We start from the raw sequence: 24,128 nt of genomic DNA, 5'->3' as shown, positions 1-24,128 counted from the left end.
CACTGTAAACATACTAAACCATTTTATATAATCCTATTTACATTTTAAATATATTTTGGTATTTATACATTTATGCACATTTTATTCCATATACATACTTTAACTTCTAAGTCTACTTTTTATAAAATTCTTTACTCTTTATAATAATGTCGAATTTTTGTTGCATTTCACACCAACACACCATAGCAAATTCCTAATACATGTAAATATATACAGCAAACAAAGTTGATGTTTGATCCTTAAAAAGGAATGTGACATTCCTATATTTATATTTGCTCAAACTGCTATAGTGCCAAATTTCAAAAAGATATAAATCATCATTTATAACCTCCAGTGACTAAGAGTTGTGAATTGAAAGTGAAATTAATCCCATGAGTCATTTAAATGAAAAGGTTGGAGTGCCAAGGGAAATCCAGAAAATACATTTTAATGTTTAATTGGAAAGGTGACTTGCAATGCATTCTACAAAATCAGCAACCTCAAATGAGTCTATTTCAAATTACCACCACGTTCTCCACCTCCATCTTCCCATTTTCCATATTCGCCGACATCCAACAGAGAAGCAGTTTGAACCATCAAATCTATGCTGGCTCACGGAGAGTTCCCTTTCCTCAACTAATTTTCCCTGGAACCTATTCTTCCTGTATTTCCATCAACCATGGTCAAATAGTGAAGCAGACTTGATGGGCCAAATGGCCCAATTCTGCTTCTATGTCTTATGATCTAACTGCTTCACGTCTACAACTTAACTACAACTGGAGCAATTTGGAGTGACTGATTAATTTGCCAACCTGCATGTCTTTGGGATGATGAAGGGAAACAAAATACCCAGTGGAAACTATATAGTCACGGGAAGAACATGCAAACTCCACACAGACAGCACCTGGGCTCGGGTTTAATCTGGGCCACAGGTCACAGCAAGGCAGCAACTGCACAAGCTGCTCACTATACCTTTCATCTATAATATTTTTACTGAGTAGTTAAAAGCATGATTCTCAGAAAAATGGACACTGAATACAAGTCAAAAATTTATTACCCATTAATCCCAAAGTCCAAATCACTGACATGCATCGTAAAAAGCAGCGGTCCCAACACCGACCCCTGTGGAACTCCACTGGTAACCAGTAGCCAGCCAGAACAGGATACCTTTATTCCCACTCTCTGTATTCTGCCAACCAGCCAATGCTCCAACCATGATAGTAACTCCCCTGTAATTCCATGGGCCCTTGCTAAGCAGCCTCATATGCAACACCTTGTCAAAGGCCTTCTGAAAATCCAAGTACACCACATCTACAGTATCTCCTTTATCTACCCTGCTTGTAATTTCCTCAAAAAATTGCAGTAGGTTAGTCAGGCAGGATTTTCCTTTCAGGAAACCATGCTGGCTTTGGCCTATCTTGTCATGTGCCTCCTGGTACTCCATAATCTCATCCCTGACAATTGATTCCAACAACTTCCCAACCACTGATGTCAGGCTAAAAGGATTATAGTTTGCTTTCTGCTGCCTCCCACCCTTCTTAAATAGCGGAGTAACATTTAAAATTTTCTAGTCATTGGGTATGATGCCATAATCTCTCGATTCTTGAAAGATCATTGTTAATGCCTCTGCAATCTTTCCAGCTACTTCCTTCAGAACCTGATGGTGCATTCCATCAGGTCCAGGAGAATTATCCACCCTCAGACCATTAAGCTTCCTGAGCACCTTCACAGTCGTAATTTTCACTGCACAAACCTCACTTCCCTGACACTCTTGAGTGTCTGGTATACTGCAGATGTCTTCCACTGTGAAGACTGATGTAAAATACGCATTCAGTTCCTCTGCCATCTCTGCATTTTTCATTACAATATCTCCAGCGTCATTTTCTATTGGTCCTATATCTACCCTGGACTCTCTTTTACCCTTTATATACTTAAAAAAGTTTTTACTATCTTCTTTGATATTAGTTGCCAGCTTCCTTTCATAGTTCAACAACTAGCTATCTAATTGAAGTTTCCTTCTGCAAGTTTTTATAAGCTTCCCAATCTTCTTATCTTCCCACTGGCTTTGGCTTCCTTGTATGCCCTCTCTTTTGCTTTTACTTTGGCTCTGACTTCACTTGTCAGCCACAGAAATGTTCTTCTTCCATTCAAAAATTTGTCCTTACTTGGAATATATCTCTTCTGTACTTCCCTCATTTTTCGCAGAAACTCCAGCCGCTGCTGCACTACTGTCCTTCCTGCTAGTGTCTCTTTTCAGTCAATTTTGGCCAGTTCCCCTCTCGTGCCATTGTAATTTCCTTTATTCCATTGAAATACTGACACTTCGGAATTTAGATTCTCCTTCTCAAATTTCAAAGTGAACTTGATCGTATTGTGATCTCTGTTCCCTAATCGTTCCTCAACCTTAAACTCTCTTATCACCTCTGAATTATTGCACAACACCCAATCTAGCACAGCTGATCCCCTAGTGGGCTCAACAACAAGCTATTCTAAAGAGCCATCCCTTAGACATCCTACAAATTCTCACTCTTGAGGTCCAGTACTGGCCTGATTTTCCCAATCCACTTTCATGTTAAAATCCCCAACAATTATCATGACATTGCCTTTCTGACACATCCTTTCTATCTCCTGCTATAATTTGTAATCCACATCCCAGCTGCTGTTTGGAGGCCTGTATACAACTGCCATTATGATCCTTTTACACTTGCCATTTCTTAACTCAACCAATAGAGACTCTACACCTTCCAATCCTATGTCATCCCTTTCTAATGATTTAATATTATTTCTTATACACAGGGCCACACCACCCACTCTGCCAACTAATCTACCTTTCTGATACACCATATATCCTTGGCTGTTTAGCTCCCAACAGTAGTCATCCTTTAGCCAAGTTTCAGAGATGTCCACAACGTCATACTTGCCAATCTGTAGCTGAATTTCGAGATCTTCCATTTTAATTCTTATGATGCGTGCATTCAAATATAACACTTTCAGTTCAGTATTTGTTGCTTTCTGTTTTTAACTGCACCACACCTCTATTGCCCTGTAAATCATCCCACTGGCTGTGATTATGCCTCATCTCCTGCCTGTCCTTTCTATCATCTCTGTTGAACATTATCTTTGATTTATTTTCTGTTTTCCCCTTTCTCAGCCCTACCACTCTGGTTCCCATCCCCCTTCCAAATTAGTTTAAACCCTCCCTAACAGCTCTATTAATCCTGCCTTATAGGCTATAGGACTCCTTTGGGTTCAGATGTAACCCAGACTTTTTGTACAGGTCGTACCTCCCCGAGAAGAGGTCCCAATGATCCAGGAACCCGAAGCCCGGCCCCCTACACCAGTCTCTCAGCCACGCATTAATATGCCTGATCATGCTATTCTTGCACTTGTTAGCACGTGGCACAGGCAGCAATCCTGAGATTACTACCCTGGATGTCCTGCTTTTCAGCTTCCTACCCAACTCCCTGAATTCTCTCTTCATATGAGTGCTGAAACATGTGACCTTGTCAATAACTCAATATGCACGTGCATAGCAGAGGATCCATGTGATAGGCCTAGGGTCTGAAAAATAAATCTTTGAGCACACCAAGGCTATGACAAACAAATTCCATATAAATAGTCTGTCATTGTGCTGTATTCTTTGGTTGCTATTCATGAAAGCAGTCTGTTCGTATAACTAGAGAAGAAACTGCAGATGCTGGAAATCCAAAACAAAGATGAGAATGCAGGAACCACTCAGCTGGTCAGGCAGGTTCCGTGGGGAGAGAAACTGATTGACAAATGGTCTTCCTTGTGGAATTGGTGGGGAATAGATGGGAATAAGAGAGAGAATATGTTACTGGGAAATAATTGGGGGAATGGAATTGATGCAAAGTGTCAACAAACCCAATGGTCTCTTTCTATGCCTTACGAAAATACTAAAAATCAGAAAATGCTCAAAACTATGAAAGGGTTTAATTGGTGATGAGTTTATTATGGTCACAACTACTAAGATACAGTGAAAAATGTTGCCTACATTTCATTCAGACAGATCATCCTGTACATAAGTACATCAAGGTAGTACAAACGAAAAAAAACACAGAATACTCTGTGTTTTAGTCACAGAGAAAGTGTAGTACCGGTAGGCAATTTACAAGGTCAAATGCAAGGTAAATTGAGAGATCAAGAGTTAATTTTTAGCGTTTGAGAGAGCCATTCAAGCGTCTGATAACGATGGAATACAAGCTGTCCTCGAGCCTTGTTATTTTTTCTCTCATGCATCTGTACCTTCTGACCGACGGAAGTAGGGGGCCTGGAGAGAAGAGAGAATGACTGGATAAGAACAGACACAAAATGCTGGAGGAAGTCAGCAGGCCAGGCAGCACTTATGGAAAAAAGTAATTAAGAAAAACTCCTTTTCCATAAAGGCTGCCTGGCCTGCTGAGCTCCTCCAGCATTTTGTGTGTGTTGCTTGGATTTCTAGTATCTGCAGATTTCCTCTTGTTTGTGATTGGATAGGAGGCACCCTTGAATAGTGAGTCTAGATTGGTTGGGGAACAGGTTAGGATCATTGTCAAGTGAAACCATAAGATGTGTGAAAAATCAATCTCACATATATGAACTGAGCAACTATGTTATATGAAAGAGCACTGAAAGGGGACTCAGCAGTAACATTCAACATGACGGCTTGACAGTGTAAGACCTCCAGACATATATGTCGAAGAAGACCACTAGAGTGGGATTAACTGGAAAGTTATTTCAGAGAGATAACACACAGGCTAATGGGTTGAGTGACTTCCTTTTACTGACATCTTCTCAAGGATAATCAAAGCTGACATCACCGGTGTCATCTATACACTGAGTATGCACACACGATTCTAGTGAGATAATTTTTCTACATTCCCAATCAGCATTCCTCCCACTATTATTACAGCAAATCAGCTGGTCATTTAGTTAATTCACTCTGGGCAAAGTGGCTGCTACTTCTTCTTACAAAATAAGCAGTAACTACTCTTTAAAAACAATTTGTTTAATGTCTTGAAGACACAATAAGCTGCGACATAATTGCAGTTTTATTTATCTTCACCAATTGCTTGCTGTCCCTATACGGGTTATAAATTTAACGTTCGGTAGCCTAATCATCCTTCTACAATCCCGTGCTTGGTTTATGCTGGGTGGGTTATTAATTAATTTAGAATAAATGCTCAAAGTCATTAGTTTGTGTGTTCACTTGAATTCAATTTTATCACATTCTTTCTAATTTCAAGAGGTAGCAGATATGCTTTACATAATTCCACTGCTTGTAAACAGAATACAACTAATGTGAATAATTATTCATTTGCTGCCTTTTGTTTCTGAGCCTTGGACTTGATATTCTTGAATTTGAGAAAATAATTCTCAAAAATTCATCTACCTTGCCATCAATCTGAAAGTCATGTTGAGAAATAATAAAAATGAATTGCAAAGCCATTAAAATTAAATAATAGAATGCAAAACAGTATCAAATAGTTTTACAACCAGAATAAAAATTTAAAAATACTGAAAATATTTAGCAGATCACGTAGTATCTGTGGAAAGCAAAACAGAGTTTATGTTCCAAGTTGAACTGTTTCCTCAGATGCAGCATAACCTGCTGAGTCTTTTCATGTTTTCTGCTTTTATTTCAGAATTCCTGTAATGGTGACCTGTTATATAATTCTTATGTTTGTATTATCCTCAGAGAAATTAAATGGTGTACAGTCAATTAAATTAATTTTAAGACAATTTCCATTGAGTTATTTGTGAAAAATAAACACCTCTCTTATTTCAAACATTGTCTGTTAACCCTTTGCTTTCTAAATTGAAACCAAACTTTTTTTCCCCTCAACTTAAATAAAAAAGTTAAGATCTTCAACATCTCTTTTGCTTCACACACAGATCTTCCAGAAGACCAATTTGTCCCTTGCTATCCTTTTGTTCTTAATATATCTGTAGAACCCCTTAGAGTTCTTCTTTTCCTTGTATTCCACAGAGCAACCTCATGCCTTCTCTTAGTCCTCCTGATTTCCTTCTTAAGTGTTCCCTTGCATTCCTTATACTCAAGAACCTCATTTGTTCCTGCCTGCCTTTATCTGCTATGCATTTCCTTCTTTTTCTTAACTATGGCCCCAATATCTCTGGAAAACCAAGGTCCCCTAAACCTATTATCCTTGCCTTTTATTCTGACAAGAACAAACTCTGTGCTCTCAAAATGTCACTTCTGAAGGCCTCCCATTGCCAAGTATACCTTTGCCTGAAAACAACCTATACACTTGCCAGATCCTCTCTGATACTATCAAAACTGGCCTTTGACCAATTTAGAATCTCAATTTGAGGACTAGACCTATCATTTTCCATAATTACCTTGAAACTAATGGCATTATTATCACTAGATGCAAAGTGTTTCCCTACACAAATTCTGTCACCTTTCCTTGTCTGAATCACACTCTCTCATGTTGGGACTTCTGTGTGCTGATTAAGGAAACTTTCATGAACACATTTGACAAACTATTTCCCATCTTGCCTTTTTTACAGTTTGGGACTCCCCGACAATATTTGGAAAGTTAAAAGCATCTGCAATCACAACCTCAAGTTTTTTTGCAACAGTCTGCGATTTCTCTACAAATTTGCTCCTCTAAAACCCACGGACCTTTAAGTGGTCTATAACACAATCTTTTCAACATGGTTCTACCTTCTTTATTCCTCACTTCTACCCATAAAGCCTCATTAGCCAAGCACTGCAGTCTGTCCTGACTGAGCATAACTGCGACAATTTCCCTGACACCCCTCCTCCTTTAATCCTTCACACTCTATCATGTCTAAAGTGACAGAGCCCTGGTACATTGAGCTGCCAGTCCTGGCCCTCCTGCAACCAAGTTTCACTAATGGCTACAATGTCATAAATCTACATGTTGATCCATGCCCTAAGCTCAACCACCTTTCCTACAATACTCCTTGCATTATGCTCAGAACATTATTCCCACCATGGTCAAACTTTTGTTTCTGACCTTGTATTTCGACCAACAATAGCTTTCTCCATAACCTCTCCACTATCTGTCCTGGCACTCTGGTTTCCATCCGTCGGCAACTCCCAAACAAATTTCAAACAGTTTTTGATGTTAGAGCATAGAACATAAAACAGTAGAGTACAGGAACAGCTCCTTAGTTCACCATGTTGCAGCAAACTAATTAAACTAGTAATTAAACTTGTGTGTAAACTAATCCCTCCTGCCTATATAGTTTCCATATCCGTCCATTCTCTGCACATTCATGCATCTACTGAATTGCTTTTAAACTTCTCTATCGTATTTGCCTCCACCAGCAACTCTGGCAACGCATTTCAAGCACCAACCACTCTGTGTAAATATCTCCTTTTGAATTTAGCACCTCTCACCTTAAATGTATGGCCTCTGGTACTTGGCATTTTGACCCTGGGGAAACAATACCAGCTATCTACCCTATCTATACCTCTCAGAATTTTATAGTTTTCTGTCAGGTCTCCTCTCAGCCTCCACCACTCCAAAGGAAACATTCCAATTTTGTCCAACCTCTCCTTATTGCACATGACCTCAAATCTAAGCTGCTTCTAGTAAACAACTTCTGTGCCCACTCCAAAGTCTCCACATCCTTCCTATAATGAAGCAACCAGAATTGAATACAATACTCCAGATACAGCCTAACCAGAGCTTTATAAAAACCAGAGGTTAAAAGAACATTAATATTGTAATGGGATTAATCTTCATTTGACTGTATCATGACAGTTCACCAGAATTTAGATGATCTATCATGGAACAGAAGTCCAACAATTTTCATTCTTTCCCTGCTCTATGGTTTTTCTGCTTGGCTACATGTAGTCTTCAACAAGTGAAAAAGTGAGAAATAAACAACGAAGACTGGGCCTGATGTCAAATCAACTTTACAAGATGGAATAAACACAACAATGGACCTCAGCATGCGTTTTCTTTGTGCCCTTTCCAATGAATCAAGCTCGGACAGTGGTCAAATGGCACAGCCATCAGTTTGCTTTGCTGGTATCCAGAGGAAAAGGAAATGCATATATTTTCAGTAGCTATTAAGCACTCGACAGATTTTCAGCTTCCAGAACAGTTCCACAAAATTCAAATTATTCCAAATGTTGTAATTATTTTTTAATTGATTTCATTGGGGCATTAAACTAATACATGTGTTTGGATTCATGCCAGTTTAAATTAGCCACAGGGTATTACACAGTCAGCAAGTTGGGATAGTGATTTTTTGCATTGGCTTTTTAATCTTTGCAGTTCTGTAATGCTGGGAACCTGAGGTCAGGTAAATGAAATATGCAAATTAGATTCGACACTCCATGCCAACAATGAACCAATTTCAATTTAAGCTCTCAGAGATAGGCTATGTGTCACACACAAAAGATGCTGGGTGAGTCACAACAAATAGATTCCATTCGGTTTCTGTCAGAATTCATCAAAAATTAAATAAAGACAATTTTGAAATCTGCACTCAGCAATCTCCCTCCAGGGTTTCAGGGTTGAGTATAGACAATGATTTATTTTGAAATCATTTAAAATGTGTGCTTGCTGCATTGCCTCTCTCTATAATTAATAATTATAATTTGACTTGGAAGTTGATTTCCAATAAATCAGAGGTGTTGTACAGCTTAAAACAAATTATGCGATGAGGATTTTCTTATTTACAAGGCCTTGCACAGACCAGAAAAAGTAGATTTTTGAGGACTGTGCATAGCTATCTGCAGTGCTTCAGGAGCGGGGCCGGAAGGAAAGAGTTGGGCAAATAACACAATAACACCCTCACTCTGCATCTCTGTTCCAACTCAGGAATAAAACACAGAGAGCCATAGCAGAGGCAGTTTGAGGTGATAGTACCAAGAACAATCAGCCCATGTAGGCTTGACTCAGAGATTAGAGTTAGAGAGCATAAGAAATTCTGTGACTGTTACACAGAGAATTTTTGCTATAGAATGGCATTCTTCCAGGCAACAACATTGTGGCCTCAATTGAAGGAGAGGGTATGTTCCAGAAAATATTAATGAATTAATTATTTTAGGTAATATTCTAGATCCTTGGAATCATTACAGCACAGAAAGGAACTTTCCAACTCAGCAAGTCATTCTCTCTTCTCCCCTTCCCATAGGGCAGAAGAAACAAAAGACGTTCATGTTACTTGCTAAGGCTAATAATGAAATGGCTTCTCTGTAATGTTAACCGATGAGGTAATGTTCTCTGCAGCAGCATGTTTGGGTTATAATTAGTGATAACGGGACTTGTATTCATTTGCTATCCAATCGGGATAGATGTTATTCTTTCTGTCTGTGTGAAAGCTGTTAGTTTGCGCGGGCTTGGGGGAGAAGGCGCGAGGAGGATAAAGAGAGAAGACATGGCTTGAGGAAACGGTTGCCAGACCCACTGGGCCTGGGCTCGGGACGGGAGCCCAGGGGTCGACGACAAGTGGAGGAGGATCAGCGAAAGGGAATCCATGAGCTCCAACGTTTGTGCGCTGGACATGTTTATGAGATTATTGTCGTCTGTTATTTGTTTCCCTTTTCTTTTGTTTCTCTACTAAACCCATACTTAAATATAAAATCTTAATCCTTTAACCACACATTGTGGACTGTAAGTTATTTCGGGGTACTGATGTTACACAGGGGACACAACACGCAGCATCCACCCAAACAAGAATGCTAAAGTTTGGCCGGGTAGGGGGCGCCACCCCCGAGATCATGCCACTAGGCAAAGTGAGTCTTACAATGTGGGGTTGCTCGTCCCGGAAATGGATTTTTGTAGGGTGCTGCGTGTTCGCCCTGTTTAAATCAGTGCTGGTGTCTCTCTGTGGGATTGCGGTTAGACATGTGTGCCTCTGTGGGATTGGGGTTAGTAACGGGCTGAGTGGGGTGGATATTTGTACCTTGGATAAATTGTTAATTCGAATTTTAAGTATGGTTAAAGCTGATGGTGTTAGAACTGTGAGGTTCAATTACCCTGTAGTGACAGCTGCCAGTTATCTGAAAGCGGGTGAAATAGCATTTGATTTGACTGGAAGTAACATACAGCACCTGGGGGGCTTTCCATACCTGTGTCAGGAGATTGAGGGAAAGCTTTCAGTGTATCTTCTCTGGCTAGGGGGGCAGCTAAATTGCTTGCAGTACCAGGGGGATCATTTAACGGGATCAGCCACTCCCTCAGTTGTTCAGCTGATCAGAGAGGTGTCAGGAAACTTAGTGGAGGCCCAGTGGGGGTACGGCTTGGAGTCTCAGGGGGAACATATTCCCAGCAATGTACCTAGGAGCTCCCGAAAGGAAATGTCCCTATTCCTGAAGGCTCAGAGGGACCACACCCCCGTGTGTCATTACGGATGGAAGCTATGCTAAAGCCATCCTCGACACCGGGGTGCAGGTCAAGTTGCTGTACAGTTTGTTTTACAACCAGTATTGGAACCATTTACTCTTGACACCATACAGGGAAATTCGTAATATCAGTTCTGGGGATTATCCAGAAGACGATTATGGGTCAGTGAAACTGGAGTTCTCGGAGACCAAGGTGGGGGTGTCTGAGGTTTGTGAATCGTTAGTGCTGATATGTCCAGACACTGTTGAGACGAGCAGCGTTTCGATTCTGGAGGGGATCAACACCCCGCTGGTGAGAAGGTGCATGGGGGCCTGCAGGAGGAGGCGGGTGAGAGCTGTTTGGGGGCATTGTCTGTGCACCCAGTGTTTCGAGCTGCTTGTGAGGATGTGTAGCAGCATTGGGCCAATACCGAACTTAAACGAGAGCCGATGGTGGTACGGCCCGTGGGAAGTATCTGAGGGTGAGACCATCTTAATGGATGCTCCGACGTACCACGGCGGGGGGGGGGGGCGGGTGGAGTTGACCACTGAAGACACCTCGGTGAGAGAGAGGTTGTGGATGTGGGTTATAGGGCCCTGAACAGGAGCACTGTACCTGACCAGTATGTGGTCCCGAGGATCGAAGACGCGCTGGTCGGTCTGAGTTATGCGAAGTGGTTTAATGTGCGGGATCTGAGGAGTAGATGTTGCCAGCTCCCGATGAGTGAGGCCGACAAGGAGAAGACGGCCAGATAACCATATAACCATTACAGCATGGAAACAGGCCATCTTGGTCCTTCAAGTCCATGCTGAATGCTTACTCTCACCTAATCCCATCTACTTGCACTCACCTAATCCCATCTACTTGCACTCAGTCCTTTCCTGTCCATATACCTGTCCATTTTTTTTAAATGACAAAATTGAACCTGCCTCTACCACTTCTACTGGAAGCTCGTTCCACACAGCTACCACTCTCTGAGTAAAGAAGTTCCCCCTCATGTTACCAACTTTTGCCCCTTAACTTTCAGCTCATGTCCGTTTGTTTGAATCTCCCCCACTCTCAATGGAAAAAGCTTATCCACATCAACTCTATCTATCCCCTCATAATTTTAAATACCTCTATCAAGTCCCCCCTCAACCTTCTACGCTCCAAAGAATAAAGACCTAACTTGTTCAACCTTTCTCTGTAACTTTGGTGCTGAAACCCAGGCAACATTCTAGTAAATCTTCTCTGTACTCTCTCTATTTTGTTGACATCTTTCCTATAATTTGGTGACCAGAACTGTACGCAATACTCCAAATTTGGGCTCACCAATGCCTTGTACAATTTCAACATTACATTCCAACTCCTATACTCGATGCTCTGATTAATAAAGGCCAGCATACCAAAAGCTTTCTTCACCACCCTATCCACATGAGATTCCACCTTCAGGGAACTATGCACCATTATTCCTAGATCACTCTGTTCCACCACATTCCTCAATACCCTACCATTTACCATGTACGTCCTATTTTGATTAGTCCTACTAAAATGTAGCACCTCACACTTATCAGCATTAAACTGCATCTGCCATCTTTCAGCCCACTCTTCTAACTGGCCTAAATCTCTCTGCAAGCTTTGAAAACCGACTTCTTTATCCACAACGCCAGCTATCTTAGTATCATCTGCATACTTACTAATCCAATTTACCACCCCATCATCCAGATCATTAATGTATATGACAAACAACATTGAACCCAGTACAGATCCCTGAGGCACACCACTAGTCACCAGCCTTCAACCTGACAAACAGTTATCCACCACTACTCTCTGGCATCTCCCATCCAACCACTGCTGAATCCATTTTACTATTTCAATATTAATACCTAACGATTGAACCTTCCTAACTAACCTTCCACGTGGAAACTTGTCAAAAGCCTTACTGAAGTCCATATAGACAACATCCACCGCTTTACCCTCATCAATTTTCCTAGGAACCTCTTCAAAACATTCGATAAGATTTGTGGCCGTTATAAGTCCCCTGGGGTTCTTCCAGTCTGAAAAGTGCACTAGGGCATATCCGGAGCACTTGCAACATTCCAGCGGAGCACGAGGAATATGGTGGGGGATGTGGAATTGTTTGGAGTTTTGGTGTATTTGGATGATCTCCTAGTATTTGGATCTGCTTCAGAAGAATATGAAGCGAGGCTGTTACAGGAGGCTGTTACTAAAGAGTTAAAGCTTTCTTTGGACACGTGCCAGGTGCACATGCAGCTCGTGAGTGACTGTCTCTACGGGATCAAGTTTGAAGTGAAGACGGAGAGACAGAATTCCCAGCAGAGACTGGAGAAAGTGATCCAGAACCAGTTGGAAGACTAGCAAGTTGGGGAAGACAAAGAAAGCTGTCTGACTAAAGCCAACAGAAAATCGAGAGCCCAGAGAGGGGAGAAGGTGAAGCAATTGTGGACAGATCTCGCAAGAGGGAAGCAGACGCTTGAAGGGAACCTGAAGATGCCCATCGACAGCTTAAATGAAGTGGAAAAACTGAAAGTTGACTTGGAAGAAGTTATTAGGAAGAAAAAGCTGGAGATAAGTTCAGTGAACACTAAACTGGAGGCTGAACACTCTTTAACTGCTGCTTTTCAGGTCGGGGTGGAAGAAGCTGATGGAGTAACTGCGTCCTAGATTGAGGTGGCCAGAAGCGCGAGTCAGAACTGCTAGGACTGTGGCGAGAGTTGGAGGAGTCCAAGAAGCTGTCGTCTCGATTACAGGAGGCTCAAGAGGCTGCAGAAGCAGTCCAGGCCAAATGCTCCATCGGGGAGAGAGCCAACCAGCAGCTACAAATTGAGGAAAAGGGGAAGAATACGGGTTCGACGGATGTTGAGAAGGAGGTGTGGTACATGCTGCCTTTCGCTAATTTCCCCGTGTTGAATGAAGAGACTCCTGGCCCTTCTCCCACTGAGTGAGGTGATGGGGGGGGTCTAGCTGTGGGCAGCCTGGGTTACTGCAGGACCCTGAAGGAGAGACAGGGGTGCCGGAACATGGGACAGGACGTTCCGAGTTGTAGTGGGGGCATGAGTGAGAGATTGAGAGAGGATTTGGCAAGCAGACCTGAGGTATCCCCAGTGGTGTCTGAGCCTGAAGGGTTTAGGTGAGGGGGTACGGAGGTCTCAGAGGATTAGGAAACTTCCAGATAGTTTGGCCTATGTAGCACCTGGGGATCAGGGCTTACAGTCTACTGTTTGGGGAGCAATGTCACTCTTTGTACCTAGATTGGGGTTTTGTGTCTGCAGGAGGGATTGACGAGTTATTTAGAAGTCATGAGGACATGACTAAATTTGGTGGGGGGAGAGTGTAAGGGTTTTGTCTTTTATGTTACGGCTAAGGTGAATAAAATGGCTTCTCTGTACTGTTAACTGCTGAGACAGTGGTTCTCTATAGCAGTATGTTTGGGTTATAATTAGTAATAACAGGACTTGTATTCATTTGCTAACGAATTGGGATAGACGTTATTCTTTCTGTCCATGTGAGAGCTGTTAGTTTGCGCGGGCTTGGGGGAGAAGGCGCGAGGAGGATGAAGAGAGAAGACGTGGCTTGAGGAGACAGTGGTCAGATCTGCTGGGCCTGGGCTCGGGGCGGGAGCCCAGGGGTCGATGACGAGCGAAGGAGGATCAGCGAAAGCGAATCAGTGAGCTCCAACGTTTGTGCACTGGACGTGTTTATGAGATTATTGGCGCCTTTTATTTGTTTTCCTTTTCTTTTGTTTCTCTACTAACCCCATACTTAAATATAAAATCTTAATCGTTTAACCGCACATTGTGGACTGAATGTTATTTCGGGGTACTGCTGTTACACAGGGGACACAACATGCAGCATTCACCCAAACAAGAGTGCTAAAGCTTGGCCGGACAGGGGATGCCACCCTCGAGATCATGCCACTAGGCAACGTGAGTCTGACAAGTATAAGAACATAGACCACCAGCTTCCATTCTGCAGTTATCAGACACCTGAATGCACTTTACAAATAGTAAAAGCTGAACACTTGAACTCCCAGTTTACCTCTTTGTAGCCCTTGCGCTTTATTTGACTGCATGCTCTGCACTTTCTCTGTAACTGGAAGTACACATCATGCACAACCTCTCATGGTCTCAGAACGCTTTCTACACAAACAGGAAAGCTCACCAATACCCTGCTTTCTGAAGAGGCCAAAGAGAGCCGGGCTATGCATTCTACAGATGCTCAGTAGACAGCATCCTAACAAGTTGTGTCACTGCCTGGTATGGAAACTGATCTGTGACAGACAGGAAAGCTCAACGACTGGCATCAGCCTACCTGCCATCAAGGACATATATAGAGAAAGATGCCGGAAAAAAGGCCAGTAACATCATGAAGGATCCCAGCCACGAACCGTTTGTCCCTCTCCCATCAGGGAGGAAGCTATGTAGCATCCAGGCCAGGACCACCAGACTCAAAAACAGTTACTTTCTCCAAGCAGTAAGGCTAATCAACAACTCCACCCACTAACCAAACTGTCTACACCCCCAAACACCATTACTTGATCAGTTCCTGTCAGGGTCACCTTATATACAGACACCCCTGTGCCTAACATCACTTTATGGACATACCATCAATCTATGTTTCTAAACTATCTTATGTTTTGATATTTATTATTTTTATTATTATTGTGCTCTTTATCTTATTATGTTTTCTGTGCTGCATCCGATCCTGAATAATAATTATTTCATTTTCCTATACATCTGTGTACTTGAAATGACATTAAAGGAACGTGAATCTTGAGTCCTGGATCGTGAAACTGCACCATGGTATTCTGCATCCTACTTCCTTTTTGATTTAGTTATGTATGGCACAAGTTGTCTGGATGCCGTGCAAAATAAAAGCTCAGCCATGTGACAATAATAAACCAATTCTGTGCTGGCTCCTTGTTATGCTATTGCCCGGGATCCTGCCCTTCCTATGGTATTTCTACAGTCCCCCAGGAAACCTCCGACTGAATAGTTTTCCACTGTACTTACAGGCAGTGAGTTCCCTATCAAACACATTCTAATAAAGTTTTTTTTTCTCATTTTTTCAAAAATTTAAATCAATGCCCTAAAACCACCTCCTAATGGGAACACCTTCTGTCCCTTTCTGTTGCCGTGCAACGTTGTGTGACCTAAACTAAACAAACACTGAAATTGTACTGTGCTGAAATTCCCGACTTTAGATTCTACCTACCGAGGTAATTTGTAATTATAAAGTAACTGATTAAAAAGCAATTCTGATAACTATGAAGGGTAATTTAATAATTCCACACTGACAGACGACAGGCACAGGAAGTAGATGTTAGAAAATCAAGGCTCCAGTTTCATAACATGTTCACTGTGATTCTCTTAGCACCGGATTAACATATTTCAAACAGTTTACAACAGAAAAAACAATACCAAGAGTTGCATTATAATGAAGCATTAATTCTTGCATAGTAAGAATGTTTAATGTTTTGCAGAACTACAGGTTTGCAGAAGTTTAGGTGTTTTAAAGAGACTAATGTGTCCAGGCTAGTTGAAAGCAAAAGACTATTTAGACAAATTCAATGAACAGCCCTTGGTCCATTCTGGGAAGTTTGGACACATTAGGTGTCTTTCCAGTCATCTTTGAACTATGATGAGAAGATCTGTCTCCATCAGTCTCTCAGAAGACACAGGAACACAAGAAACAAAGAGCAGAAGTAGGCTATCTGGCACCTCAAGCTGGCTCAAACGTTCAATATGATTTTGGCTGATCTGCCCCAGGCTTTTTCTCTTCTTCGTGGACATCAACTCCCTAATATTTCAATAGTTTTCTACCTCACCTGGAAATACATCCAATGAGTTTGCCTCTACAAGCCACGATGGCAGAGAATTCCAGAGATTCACCATCCTGTGCTCCTCAGTTTTAAATAAATCTATCCTCTAGTTCACTACTGGGAAGTCATAAACAAGGAAGCATCTTAATATCTCCTTTGCCATGTTCTCCTTAGGGTTTGATTTTTCAATAAGATCACCCCTTATTCTTCTAGATAATTTCCAATCCCAGGAATCTACACAAACATATTAACCCCTGAAATGCTACCTTCCAGCAAAGGGACTTCCAAAGCTGTTGTAACTTACCAAAACGTTTGGCAGCAACATTCTCACACTGGTGACGCTGGTCTTCCAGGAACTCCAAATCCAGCATTAGATCATCTTCATCCAAGTCACATGATCCCAGTTTGTTTAAAACATCCTGGATCCAAGGAGGGAAGGGGGAAAATACAGCTATTAAAATATAATACAGCAAAAAAATCTTTATAAGACTAAGATATAGGGGCAGAATTAAGCCATTTGTCCCATCAAGTCTGCTCCACCACTTCATCATGGCTGATCCATTTTTCCTCTCAGCCCCAATCTACTGCCCTCCCCCCATATCCCTTCATACCCTGGCCAATCAAGAATCTATCAACCTCTGACTTAAACATACATGTTTATGTGACTTGGCCTCCATGGCTGCCTGTGGAAAAGAATTCAACAGATCCACCACTCTCTAGCAAAGAAAAGAAATTCCTCCTCATATCCATTCTAAAAATTTGCTCCTTTATTCTGAGGCTGTGTGCTCTGGTTTTAGGCTCTCCCACCATAGGAAACATCCACTCTATCAAGGCCTTTTACCATTCAATAGGTTTCAATTAGGTCACCCCACATTCTTCTGAATTCCAGTGAACATGGGCTGAGAACCACCAAAAACTCTTCATATGACAAGCAGTTCAATCCTGAAATCATTTTTGTGAACCTCTTTTGAATACTCTCCAATTTCAGCATATCCTTTCTAAGATAAGGGGCCCAAAACTGCTCATTATACTCCAAGTGAGACTTCACCAGTACTTTCTCAAGTCTCAACATTATATTCTTGCTTTTATATTCTCATCCTCTTGAAATAAATGCTAAAATTGCATTTGCCTTCCTCACCACAGACTCAACCTGCAAATTAAGTTTTAGGGAATCCTGCACAAGGAACCTTAAGTCCCTTTGCACCTCATTTTTTTTGCATAGTCAATCCTTTTATTTCTTCTACCAAAGTGCATGACCATATACTTCCTGGCATCGTATTCTATCTGCCATTTATATGCCCTTTTTCCTAATCTGTCTAAGTCCTTCTGTAACCTCACTACTTCCTCAAAACTACCTGCCCCTCTATATTCATATTGTCGACAAACTTTGCAACAAAGCCATTAATTCCATCATCCAAATCATTGACATCTAATGTTTAAGTAATCAATCCCAACACAGACCCTGTGGAGCACCACTAGCATCAGCAGCCAACCAGAAAGAGCTCCCTTTATTCACACTCTTTTCCTCCTGACAATCAGCCACTGTTTTATCCATGCTAAAATCTCTCCTGTAATACCATGGGCTCATAGCTTGTTAAGCAGCCCCATGTGTGTTGCTTTGTCAAAGGCCTTTTGAAAATCCGAGTACACAACATCAACCGATTTTCCTTTGTCTGTCCTGTTATTAGCACCAAGGAGTGAACATAACAGAAGTTTTCCCTAGTCCAAGCACCCAGACACCTTGACCAAAAAAGCACATCAGTGCTTTTAGCGTAATAAATCAAAGCAGCAGGGCTACAGTCTCGTTGGCTCATTGAGTCTATGCCAGACAGGTGCCAATCTAGAGACTCCCAATTTCCAGTATTTGGCCATATGGTCTGCCTCTACATCTGCCTAGCCAAGTGCTTCATAAATGATATTATTGTACCTGCCTCAACCACTTCCTCTGTTAGCTCATTCTATATACTCACCACTCATTGCATGTAAACACTGTACCTCAGGTCCCTTTCAAATCTTTCCCCTAACCCTAAATCTATGCCCCCGAGTGCTGGACTCCTTTAGCCTGGGGAAAAGACTGTTACTATCCACTTTATCAATGCCTCTCATAAATTTAAACATTCCCATAAGGTTGCCCTTAATTCTCCAATGTTCCAAGAAATAAAGACCAGTCCTGGCCAACTTGTCTCTATAATTGTGGCCCTTTGGTTCTGGCAACGTCATCATTAATTTTCTACATTTCCTACAACAGAGTGACCAAAACTGTACACAGCACTTCAGTTGTAGTCTCATCAACAACTTACACACCTGCAAAGTGTTGCCCAACTCCTATACTGATGAGGGCTAAAACCCGTCGTGGGCATTCTTTCTTCCCCCACCCTCACATCAGGCAGAAGATACAAAAGCCAGAAAGCACCAGGCTCGGTGACAACTTCTATCCCAGCATTAAAAGGCTAGTGAATGATCTTCTATTATGATACGATGGATTCTTGACTGCACAATGTACCTTGTTATGGCTTTGCACATCATTTTTGGTCTGCACTGCACTGTCTCTGTATCTATAACATTTTATTCTACATTCTGTTATTGTTTTCTATTATGCTACTTCAATAGACCGATGTGATGCAATGATCTGTATGAGTGGAGTGAGAAACAAAGTTTCTCACGGGACTCAGGATATGTAACAATAATAAATCATTTCACTGGTTTCCAAGGCCTATTAATGAGGTGCTGTTCGTGGAAAACCATGAAGTTTTCCAACATGGGACGATCAGAAGCATGATATGGACAGGGATTTTCCTTTAATTGCAAATTCTATATTTTAATATGATAATGAATGAGGTTATTTCCATCCAATTTCTGGGACCAATAAAATTACTTTCAAAGAGCTGTGCATTTGTCCATAGTTGGGTCTCGATTAGACTATTTCTGCTCATGAGCTTTGATTAAAAACAGACAAAATAGCAGATTTATTAAGAACCACCTTTCCTTCAAGATCAGTGAACACATGTAACAGATTGCTAGGTATGATAACAAAATAATAGGGCAAGTTTTGCCTTAATGCCTTAATTTGCCTTTACATGGACTGAACCCATGTAAACTATTGGCTGCCAAATAAAAGTAAGATTTGCACATCAGAAGTTCTTTTCAGGTCCCCTTCCAGTTCATCTTGCAGATCTTTATGATCAAAGAAGTTCTCTTACAGCTTACACTCTGCTCAGATCTGCCTCTGGAGCAGGAAATGTGCTTCGCAATTTGAACACAGCACATGCAAAAAAAAACAGCACTTGTAATGATGGTTTAGGGATAAGTATTGGTCAGCGCACTGCACAAAACCCCCTCACAGTTCCTGGGAGCTGCGTAGTTTGATCTTATACATTTTCCTGCAAGATCTGGCCAGGTCTTCATTTAACATGTAAAAGGAGGCATCTTCTGCACTACAGCACTCCCCAAGAATGGTCTGGTTGCCACAGTTTGATTTTCCTGTGTCAATGCCTCAGAGTGGGGCTTGGACCAAACTTAATTTTACCCTCAAGGCCATCTGTGATGGAAACTAAATCTACCTGCCCCTGAAAAGACTTGAACTTCCTGACCCCACATTTTATAAAATAAAGTTTAATAACTTTCAAATGTTCATAACTATTGGAGATTTAAATGAAAATGTAAGAGAACTTCTATTTAACTTTATTTTTCTGTCTTCCCTACCTCTCTCAATGATCTAGTAAATTTTTATCAAAGTACGTCTATTTCACTATCCTAAGATTCATTTCCTTGCAGGCATTCACAGTAGAAAAAATGAAATCTAACAAAATCAATGAAAAACTACACACAAACAATGACAACGTGCAAAATAAGATCCACTGTGCGAATACAAAAAGACATTAAATAATAATAATTAAATAACTAATACTGAGAACATGAGTTATAGATCCCTTAGAAGTAAGTCCATAGGTTGTGGAATCAGCTCAGTGCTGAGTGAAGTTATCCACGTTGGTTCAGGAGCCTGATGGGTGAAGGGTTATAACTGTTCCTGAACATGGTAGAGTAGGATCCAAGCTCCTGTACCTCCTTCCTGATGGCTGCAGCAAGAAGAGAGCAAGGCCTGAATGGTGGAGGTCCTTGATAACGGATGCTGCTTTCTTCCAGCAGTGCTCCTTGTAGACATGCTCAATAGAGGGAAAGGCTTTTCCATTACTTTTTGTAGGCTTTACCATTCTTGGGCTTTGGTATTTCCATACCAATCTGTGATGCAACCAATCAAGATACTCTGCACTTTTCTTCTTTTGAAGTTTGTCAAGGTTATAGATGATGTGCCAAATCTGCATAAACTTCTAAGAGAGTAGAGACACTGTCATACCGTCTTTGTGATGTCACTTGCATGCTAGTCCCAGGACAGATCCTCTGATAATATAACACCAAGGAATTTAGAGTTACTGACCCTCTCTACTTCCAAACCCCTAACGAGGACTGGCTCATGGACCGCTGATTTCTTCCACTTGTAGTCAATAATCAGTTATCACATTCAATTTGGCCAGCAACAGTGGTATCACCAGCAAACCTAAATATGGCATTGGAGTTGCACTTAGCTTCACAGTCAGGTATAAAGTGAATAGAGCAGGGTCTGAGTACACAGCCTTGTGGTGCATTTATGCTAATGGTTACTATGGAGGAGTTGTTAGCAATCTGAATTGACTGGCGCCTGCAAGTGAGGAAATCGAATATCCAGTTGCACATGGAGATATCGAGGTTTAGGTCTTGGAGTTTATTGATTTGTTTTGAGGGGATAATAGTATTGAATGCCAAGCTGTATTCAATGAAGAGCATACTGAATTATGCATCTTGATGGCGCAAGGCTGATAGAAAAGACAATGAAATGGCACCTACTGTTGACCTGTTGTGACATTAGGCAAATTGGAGTGGATCCAAGTCATTCCTCAGGCAGGAGTTGATGTATTTTATGCTGATCTTCCAAGAGTGTCTCGAGTACGAGGTTCCTTTGTGCTCATTAAAGACTTCTATGTCTCCAGCTTCAATGTCTCCCAGTGACTTCATTCACACTCACAAAAGCAGTACATTAACTAAATGACAATGTACGGACTACATTAAACAGACTGTATGACAGTACAGATCATATGGCAGTACATAGACTGTATGGCACTGTATAGACTATGCAACATTGCACAGACAATAAAACATTATATAGATTATATAGTGAAACACAAATCATATTACTATCCAGAGTCCCTGTAACAGTACACAGAATCTACAAGTGCACAGATGACCTAGCAGTTCACAAACTGTATTACAGTGCATATACTGTAATCTGACATTACACAAACCATAATACAGTATCTAGACCATATGTCAATACAGACTGTAGGGCAGTTCTGACAATACAACAGTATACAGACCATAGTACAGTACACAAACTGTATGACAGTACACTTATGAAATGACAGTACGTAGACCGTACTGCAGTACACAGACCATACAACAGTTTACAGGAGTGTGTGACAGTACACATATGAATTGACAGTACAGAGATTACACAAATATAGTGGCAGTATATGCAGCATACAAAATATATTGCCATCCGGGAACAAAGCTTTCGAAACAGGCACTCTACTTCAAGCTCTGTCAAGGCAATAAGTTGCTAGGCAGACAAAGGGAATGAGCAAAGATGTTCTCAAAGCCTTCTTAAAATAAATGCCATTTGCCTCTGATATATAGGAATATGTGATGCTTCACTGCTAAGACAGAGAATCTCATGTTGGAATGTTTATGTCACCACCTTCAAGCTTTAGAGAAAAGAAATGTGTGAAATTGATTTCTCATTTTACCTTCAATATAAAACTTCACTTCATCTCTGTGGGTAATAGAAACATCTACGGACCGGCATGATCATCTCTTCCTAACAGGACTGGAAATCAGATTATATAGAGTGAAATATTCAACCAACTTTAAATGGAATAAAAAGTTTTTAAAAAATTAACAGGCAGGGCATTTTTCAAGGAGTGTTCCGTGAATTCCTTTCTGTGCAATTAATCCCGCAAGCTGTGTTATAAAATATGCAACTTCATATAACTGAAGGAAATTCTCTAATATGCTCTTGCCATTGCAGCTTAAGGCTAAAATAAAACCTTGTACATTAGCTTATGAATCTATCTTTCTAACACAATTACTGTAGAGTATGAGAATTTTAAATTACCTCTGCATCAGCAGAGTATGCAATGTAGTATTTCAATTATACGACAATGAAGGTACAATACCTCATTTACATTTAATTAATTTCTGGTCCTCTAAAATATAATTGCTTACAGCTAACAGAACATAAAACTAAACACACTTTTCCATTGCACGCATACCCAGCATTCTTGCAAAACAAAAAAAAATGCAATTTATATCCTGCATTCCTAACTCACTCTCTGCAAAGTTTTGGGAGTACTTTGAGAAAGGGCAAAGTCTGTTCCAACCTGCCTGAGGGACATTCAAACTGAAATGTATTTGTTTAAATCCGTTCTCCAACTTGTTGTTGTGTCAATCTCCAATATACTGAAGACAGCAAAATCCTGCTGATAATGGAGCCAAATTTGATGCCAGTGCTTATACCGATCAGTTTTCATATATCATCTTAGAACTGAAAATATTAGGTAAACACTATACTATTTAAACAAGTGAATTTACACCTGCAAAAGCACAATAAATCTGAATGAGGGTTGGGGGGGTGGGGGGGTGGGGGGGTGGAATACAGCATGAAGGTACTATGTACAAAGCTCTATTTTGCCATCTAGTGACCAAATGTTTCAATTTATATAAATGACTGAAACAAGGCATCAAAGGCTGATGGCACAAAGACAGACAAGAAAGTAAAGTGAATAGGAGATGGGAATTACGAAGTGCTACAGATTGACAACTGAAGTATAATGTGGGAAACTGTGAAATAGGTCGTTTTCGCATGTGAAGGTGTAAGGAGAGATTAAGGAGAATCCATACTCCATTAAGAGGAAACCTGCATGGCCTCCTCTTTTCAAAGTCCAGTCTATTTTGCTCTTGCACCGTGAGTAACCAAAGCACATTTTCAGATTTGCAACTGCAACAAGTATTGACATTTTGAACCAATCTGATCGTTAAATTCTTTATGAAATGAATAAGACATCATGTGCATAATGAAACAGAGAACTTTAGATTTGGAGAGAGAGATACTTTGTAACCAAGCTTTGCAAAGATGGTCACACATACAAATGGATTCCTCTGAACATTTGCAGATACAGTTAAGACATCATGTTGTAGCTAAGCAAGATGTTGGGTTGAGAGTCTACTTCGAGTATTGTGTGCAGTTCTGTTTGTAGAGTCATAGGAATGATGTCACTTAATTGGAAAAGGTGTAGAAAAGATTCACAATGATGTTAACGGATTAGGAGGCTTGAGTTATAAGGAGAGACTACATCGGCAGTGGGTCTTTTCCCTGGAAAATTGAAGGCTGAGGGACGACCTTATTGAGATATATAAAACCACAAGGGGCGCAGAGAAAGTGAACAGTCAAACTTTTTCAGCCTGGGGTAGAGGACTCTATAGAAGGTATACACTCAGTTACCACTTTATTATGTACTCTCTGTACCTGATAAAATGGCCACTGAGTGTTTGTTTATGATCTTCTGCTGCTGTAGCCCATCCACTTCAATGTTCAATGTGTTGTGTGTTCAGAGATGCTCTTCTGCACACCTCTTTTGTAATGCATGACTATTTGAGTTATTGTTGCATTCCAGTCAATTTGAACCAGTCTGGCCAGTTTCCTCTGACCTCTCATTAACAATATGTCTTCATCCACAGAACTGCCACTCTCTGGATTTTTTTTTTTGTTTTTGTGTTTTTTGCACCATTCTCTGAAAACTTGAGAGACTGCTGTGCGAGAAAATTGCCAGAGTTTAACAGATTCTGAGATACTCAAACCAGCCGGTCTAGCACCAGCAATCACTCCATGGTCAAAATCACTTTGATCA

At 41.0% G+C, this 24,128-nt stretch overlaps 1 protein-coding gene across 5 annotated transcripts in view; it reads right to left on the bottom strand.

Annotated features, from left to right (window-relative positions):
• Nucleotides 1-24,128, bottom strand: part of ccser1 (coiled-coil serine-rich protein 1) — a 1,394,127-nt gene that overhangs the window by 1,071,256 nt on the left and 298,743 nt on the right. For all 5 annotated transcript variants that reach the window (XM_063046845.1, XM_063046846.1, XM_063046848.1 and 2 more), the window contains exon 4: nt 16,436-16,550. In XM_063046845.1, the coding sequence (XP_062902915.1) occupies nt 16,436-16,550 (115 nt within the window). The remainder of the gene's footprint in view (nt 1-16,435; nt 16,551-24,128) is intronic.

The sequence above is a fragment of the Mobula hypostoma genome, chromosome 4 (genome assembly GCF_963921235.1).
Source record: "Mobula hypostoma chromosome 4, sMobHyp1.1, whole genome shotgun sequence".
Classification (NCBI taxonomy): Eukaryota; Metazoa; Chordata; class Chondrichthyes; order Myliobatiformes; family Myliobatidae; genus Mobula; species Mobula hypostoma.
Note: the sequence above shows the minus strand (reverse complement) of the source record. Positions and strands in the feature narration are given on the sequence as shown.